The sequence below is a fragment of the Oryzias melastigma genome, linkage group LG16, assembly GCF_002922805.2.
Source record: "Oryzias melastigma strain HK-1 linkage group LG16, ASM292280v2, whole genome shotgun sequence".
Lineage (NCBI taxonomy): Eukaryota > Metazoa > Chordata > Actinopteri > Beloniformes > Adrianichthyidae > Oryzias > Oryzias melastigma.
The window spans coordinates 11,532,670-11,539,346 of record NC_050527.1 but is presented as its reverse complement, the minus strand read 5'-3'; the positions used below and the strand labels follow the sequence as shown (position 1 = coordinate 11,539,346).

Here is a 6,677-nt window from a genome sequence, read left to right as displayed (position 1 = left end):
AAGTTAGCCTTCTGCTTGAGCTGCTGCCGTTTTCTGCTGCGTTTTCTGGTGATGACATTTTGTGATCTTTTCCTGACATGCAGACTTGTAGTGGAATATTTATCCGAAATGGTAAGATGAAATATAAAGCTCTGATCATAATGAGAATAAATGAAATATCCAATCCTGATCGGACAAAGGAGTCCGATTCCGATCGAGTCCCGATTTCCGATCACGTGATCGGATCGTGACATCCCCAGTTAAAATACACTGAGATGGCTTCATTTTGATGTTGTTTTTGGCACAACTACCACCCTCACACTGAACCATTCAAAAAGTGTAGTGTGTTTGTGTATTATGAGATTGGATGTCCGTCCGTCCATCTATGGTTCCTGACCAAACACAAGCTTACTCATCCAAATGCTCAGAATCAGGTATCCTGATCAAGCACTCAGACCTAAAGCACTCAGTGGTGTAAAGTATGGTGTCACTGGACTCTAGAACAGTGGAGGATCCTTCTATGGCTTGATGAATCACGTTTTTCCCTCTAGCAGTCTGATGGACTAGTCTGGGTTTGGAGGTTACCATACATTTCGGACTGCATTGTGCCATTTTCAGTGCAGTTTCCGTTCTGGTCGTGGACCAGTGGAGCTCTACACCCTCTTCAAGGTGGTGGAGGGTTCGTGGGATTTTGTTCATCCAGTCCATATGTGTTTTATGGGTTGGAGAAGGGGTTTGACTGCGCTTCCCGTGGTGTCCTGAGGAGGGTGCTTTTGGTGTACGGGATCTGGGGAGCCTTACTGATAGCTGTCCTGTCTCTGTACGACCAGAGCAAGAGCTCGGTTTGCATAATAGGCATAAGTCAGACCTGTTTCGTTCTTTTGTCGGTTCTGTTCATAGTTTTTATGGACAGAATTTCTAGGTGCAGCCAGGGACCGGAGGGACCATAGAATGTCATCTTTGCCGATGATGTTGTTCTTTTGGCTTCATCGAGCCAGGACCTCCAGCATGCATTGGAGCAGTTAGCAACTGACTGTGCTCACCTATGGTCATGAGCTCTGGGTCATGACCGAAAGATAGGATCCCAACTACAAGTGGTTGAAATGAACTCCCTCCGGAGGTCGGCTGAGTGCTCTCTTAGAGATAGGGCGGTCGAATTTGAGCCGTAACTCCTGCCATGTGAGCCCGGAAACAGCAGCTGATTTACAGAGAAAAAGCAGAATTTTGCTGGCAGTTCCTGCACTCTGCAGTGGCTGTCTGTCTGCCAGTATATCACGTGAGCGAGCTCCACTGGACTTAAGGAGGCAAGGGGGAATGCAGCCAGAAAGCCACCGCAGTAGGCTGGCAATATGTCCAGGGTGTATACCACCTTCACCCGCCCGGGTAACACCACGGCCCCCGCGGGTTGAGGAATTAGATTGAAGTCCAGGAGAAAAATAGTCGCGTTGGATTAGTATTTTACCTGCTGATCAAGCCACTGAAGACAGCAGATGCACAAAGCTGAGTTCCTGATTGGTGGATACGACACGGTGACCTTTCAAACTCCAGATATTTAAATTTTGGCTGCGTTACGCCACTCTAATCACACTGTTGCCAGACCACTGCATTCATCACTCAAATTGCACCACAGGACTTCAGATGACCTCACTTCATATCTATACTGTTGACTTAACATTTAAGCTGGCTGTCTCCAGCACGTGAATCACGTTCAGTTTGTTCGGTGTTCATTGTGTCGTTTATTGTATTTTATTGTTATTTATAATCTTATGTTGGAATCTTTTATTTATTTTAGCTATAGTGACACATTTATGTCCCTGTCATGGGATCATTTAAAGTTCTAACTTTGCCCGCAACGCATACACAATTATGAACACGGAGTAAGAAACAAAGCAGGTTACAATCAAGTTTCATGCAAAACGTTTTGGGGAAAAATTGAAAGGCAAGAATATTTTGAACAAAATATATAAAAAAAATTTAAGACAATGACTTAAGAACACAAACCATCCCTCCCCCTCTTTCTTCTGTAATTTCTCACAAAAATTCTGACTGCCAACTCTGTGGAACTAGTTTTTTTGCTTTTTTAACAGTGGAACTCATGTGACTCAAGCAAACCAGCAAATCAGAAGGAGGAGCTTATTTAACATTTGGTAGGAGCAATTGGTGTAAACACCGGGAGGAGCAGAACAAAAACCCTAGCTCCTAACTAATCAGAACTTGGCGACTCCCATGCTCATGTTTATAAACAGTTCAAAAAATTATTTGGTTTGTTGATGAACATCACAAATATTTCTGTCCAACTGAAGAGAAAGATGAATTTCTTCATAGTGCTTCTCTGGATTTGGATTCTTCCAAAGGGTATATTTTAAATTATTATACTAACTCGTTTTTCTAGCAGACTTCTTATGTCTCACCAACAGTTTGTGTAACAATAAGTGTCTTTTTGTTGCGGTTTCTGTTCAGAAAGACTCTTTTGAATCCTGGCTACTGTGTTGTCAGACATTTAAAAATAAATCTTAGAATAATGCTTAATTGTAAACTTTGTCCATGAAAGTAAAACAAATGATCTTATTTTTTTACAGCTGAGGCTCTGAAGTGTTATGAATGCTCAACATCAGATCCAGAGGGCTGCACTGGCCAAGAAGTAGAATGTCCTTCAGAGAATTATCAGTGTGCTTCAGTGTTCGCCAAAGGTCTGTTTTTACAGCTTATAATGTCTGCCAGTTCTTTCTTTATCACTGTTAAAGTTTACTGTTATTAAGTCTTTCATTTTTATTTCAGGTGGTTTGTCAAATCAGAAAATTCAGAAGAAGGGTTGTGTCCTGCCTGAAAAGTGTGGCGAGTATTCAGAAGATTATAGAGTGGTCAAGAGCCTTCTTATTTCCAAATGCTGCAACTCAGACCTCTGCAACACTGAACCTGTCCCTGGTAATGTCAGAGCTATTGTACATTTATATTATAGGATGATTATCCTGAAGGTGCATATTTTCTATTGTAAAATCCAATTTAACCACACTGAATGCAAACAATAACAGAATAAAACCAAATAAAGAATAAAAAGGGAGTAACCACGTGCAAATCATATACCGTATTTTCCAGACTATAAGTCGCACCGGAGTATAAGTCGCAGTAGCCAAAAAATGCATAATGAAGAAGAAAAAAACATATATAAGTCGCTCCGGAGTATAAGTCTCACCTTTAAGAGAATAGTCCAATATTTATAAACAAATTCAACAAGCACGTTGCATTTGACATCAAATGCAATTCATGCGTGAAATTCGAGTCCGCTGAATCTTTTGATGTGCGTCTAATTTAATGCTCAATGCTTGTCCAAAAATGTGTTCATAAACTAGACACTCCCATTGGAGAAGCTGTCTGAAGTTTTTAGCCTCATCGCTACATGATGGAGGCTTTGGCTGTTAATCTCGTTTAAAATACACAGAAGATACGGATGATGCTGAGAGGTTAAGTTATTTATTTTAAAGAACTCCCCAAAAGCATCTATAATCATCTCTCCATTCTGGGTTCGGAACAGCAATTTTTTGTCTTTTTCTTACGGCGATCGTTACCTTCTAGCCTGCAGGAGCTGCATCTAAATGACAGTTTTTAGCTGCTCTTCTGCCTGTTTATAACCCAGTTTGATGGCTTGTTGTCCCGCATTAGCCCAGGAAGAGAAAAATAAAAACAATAATAATAATGTCTTGATGCAAATGAGAAAAACACCATAACATCCATGAGGAGAATGATTAAATTATCAGTTTGTTTTGAACGTAACTTCTTCTGTGTTTCTGTCAGCTGACAGCAGTAGATACTGATACACAAACCTACAGTGCCCTCTAGTGGTTGTTATTGGGGAACAACCGCCAAAAGGAAACCGGTTTAAGTGGGGAAAATAACAAATATTTTTGTTATTAATATTTATGTCTAACAAATTCACATATAAGTCGCTCCTGAGTATAAGTCGCACCCTTGGAAAATCTATGAAAAAAAGTGCAATTTATAATCCGGAAAATACGGTAGCTAAAAAAATTCTGAAAAAAATCCACTGGTTAAATTATATATTTTAGATTCATTTTAAAGTTTAGTTCTTAAACTCTTTAAGAATGCTATGTAAATTCTTCTTTATGCTTTTTTATTATAGTTTAGCTGCTGTAATTTAGTTAAAATAAACTTTTAGAAATATCTTTAAAGGTTTGAATGAATCTGTGAACTATTTACCTGCTGATAGAATAATGTCATGATCAGAACATTGTAGAACAAAGTTCTGGAGTTAATACAACTATTTTACAACAAAATTCCTGATGTTCGGTTAACAGAACCCAGCGAACCCGTTCCAAATGGCTTACAATGCTTTGGCTGTTTTGAAAAGGACTGCGACAAAATTGTTAACTGTGAAGGAATCCAGGATCACTGTTATACACAAACAAGTAATATGCGTCTTTTGTTCTTTTTGAAGATTAAAGTATTATTATATCTAAAATTGAAAATCAAATCTAATTTTAATTTATCCTTCTTTTTTCCTCAGTGTCAGTCGATGCAGTTACACTGACACTAAAAGGCTGTGTTTCAAAGAATGTATGCTCCACTGGAGAAAGTAACTCAGTGGAAGAATCTCTTGGTAACAAAAGTCGCTGCTGCCAGGGGAACTTATGCAACGCTGCTCCTAGTAAGTAGGGTTGGGCACCAATTCTGGTGCCAAAGCAGTTCTTTTGTTATGGTTTCAGTTTCTGTGCCAATTTCTTTACTTTAGTAATAAAAAAAGGCCTATATCTTCCTAAATCAACACATTCTCCTTACCATGTCGTCGTATATGAACTTATTTTTAAGACCTCTGCGTCAAAAATATACGTTTTGTCTTATTTTTTATTGATGTTCTGGCTGTTCCCATTAAATCTGGGCTCTCGAACCCCTGGGCTGCAAACAAGCCCCTTTTTGCTACGCGGCAAATTCACCGGCCATCGCCGGTCAATAACATGAGCTTGACGCCGCAGGTGTGTGTGTGTCTGTCACACTTCTGATGATGGAAAACATATAGATCAGGTTTATTTATTAAGAGGAATTCTACAAAAACCTATAAAAATGAAATCCTTCAAAGACTTTCTCGTTATCGGCGCTTAGAAGAATAGAATAGAATAGAATAGATTTATTAGTCATTGTCACATGTACAACGAAATTTAAAAGTGCTCACTAATTAGTGCTTGATTTTATTATTTTCCTATAAGAATAAAATCTAAATTAAGAATTTAAGAAAAAAAAAAGTAAGACATGAATACAAATAAAAATAAGAGTAAGATCAAATATGTATATAGTCATAACACAAAAAATAGTAATAGAAAGCAGAAATAAAATGAGTAATAAATAAGTCATAAAAACATTAGCATACCTACAGACAATCAGATAAACAGACCTTCAACCACACACATTCTCTGTCATTAAAGTACATTTGATTTCATAGCAGCATTTAGGATGGTGATTGCAGCTGGATTAAAAACTGTTTTTGAATCTGTTAGTCCTTGCGTTGGATTGCCTGTAGCGTCTGGCAACAGTTCAAACGGGATGACTATTGTGTGTATTGTCTTTTATGATGTTTTGGGCTGTCTTGTGGCATTGAAAGTGATGTAGTTCCTCCAGTGAGGGGAGAGGGCAGTCGACGGTCTTTTAGGGGGTGGAGATAACCTTCTGGAGTGTTTTCCTCTGAGCTACCGTGCAGCTGGGGTACCAGATGGATATACAATATGTTAAAATACTTTCTATTGTTGCGCAATAAAAAGACACCAGCCGTCTCTGTGTAATGTTGTTCTTCCTCAGAATTCTCAGGAAGTACAGTCTCTGCTGGGCCTTTTTCAGCAGCTCAGCGGTATTCACCCTCCAGGATAGTTTGTCCTCAATGTGAACTCCCAGGAAGCGGAAGTCAGCCACCCTCTCCACGAGGTCCCCGTTGATGAGTAGTGGTGGGATGTTTGTTTTCTTTTTCCTGTAGTCAATTATGAGTTCTTTGGTTTTCCATGTGTTGAGGTGGAGGTTGTTGGCTGAGGACCATGTGGACAGTTGCTTGACCTCGTCCCTGTAGGCAGCCTCCTCTCCCTCAGATATAAGTCCCACCACTGTGGTGTCGTCTGCAAACTTCACAGTGGCGTTGCTTTGATGTACAGGGGTGCAGTCGTGTGTGTACAGAGAGTACAGCAGGGGGCTGAGCCATAGACTGTATATAAAATAACTGGACGAAGCAAGCCCCCCTACTTCCGTGTTCCATATAGGAAGTACCACTGGGTTGCAAAAAGGCCAAAGTCCCATTGACTTACATTGAGAAACAGACAGTTATTTCTCTGTCATTTTATATGTCAGAATAATCATTCTTCCTCTGCTGCTTTCTGCTTAACTTCTTTTTTCTAATCCTAATTTTTTAAAAGATTTTTTTCCATTATCACAAGTTATTAGAGTTATAAATTGACCAATCAGATGGCTCAATAGGCGTTTGTGGGTCTGACGTCGTTCGTGTGGGGGGTTTGAGTGACACATGACGGGTAGCCAATGGGAGCAGACTTCATCAATGGGTCCGTGAAAAGACCTTTTAACACCAACAATGTACTGATCATTGTCTTACTGTTGTTTTCTCAATGGAATGTACCGATGCAGCAGTTTAAAACAACAAGAGGAGCATGCTGTCAACATTTTAGATGAGGATTTACTCTGTAGAAATA

At 39.6% G+C, this 6,677-nt stretch overlaps 1 protein-coding gene across 1 annotated transcript in view; it reads left to right on the top strand.

Annotated features, from left to right (window-relative positions):
• Nucleotides 1-1,328: 1,328 nt before the first annotated feature.
• Nucleotides 1,329-6,677, top strand: part of LOC112143158 (urokinase plasminogen activator surface receptor) — a 23,819-nt gene continuing 18,470 nt past the window's right edge. Inside the window, exons 1-4 of the mRNA XM_036215909.1 lie at nucleotides 1,329-1,362; nucleotides 2,701-2,904; nucleotides 4,293-4,403; nucleotides 4,502-4,642. Coding sequence (XP_036071802.1) covers nucleotides 1,329-1,362; nucleotides 2,701-2,904; nucleotides 4,293-4,403; nucleotides 4,502-4,642 — 490 coding nt within the window. The remainder of the gene's footprint in view (nucleotides 1,363-2,700; nucleotides 2,905-4,292; nucleotides 4,404-4,501; nucleotides 4,643-6,677) is intronic.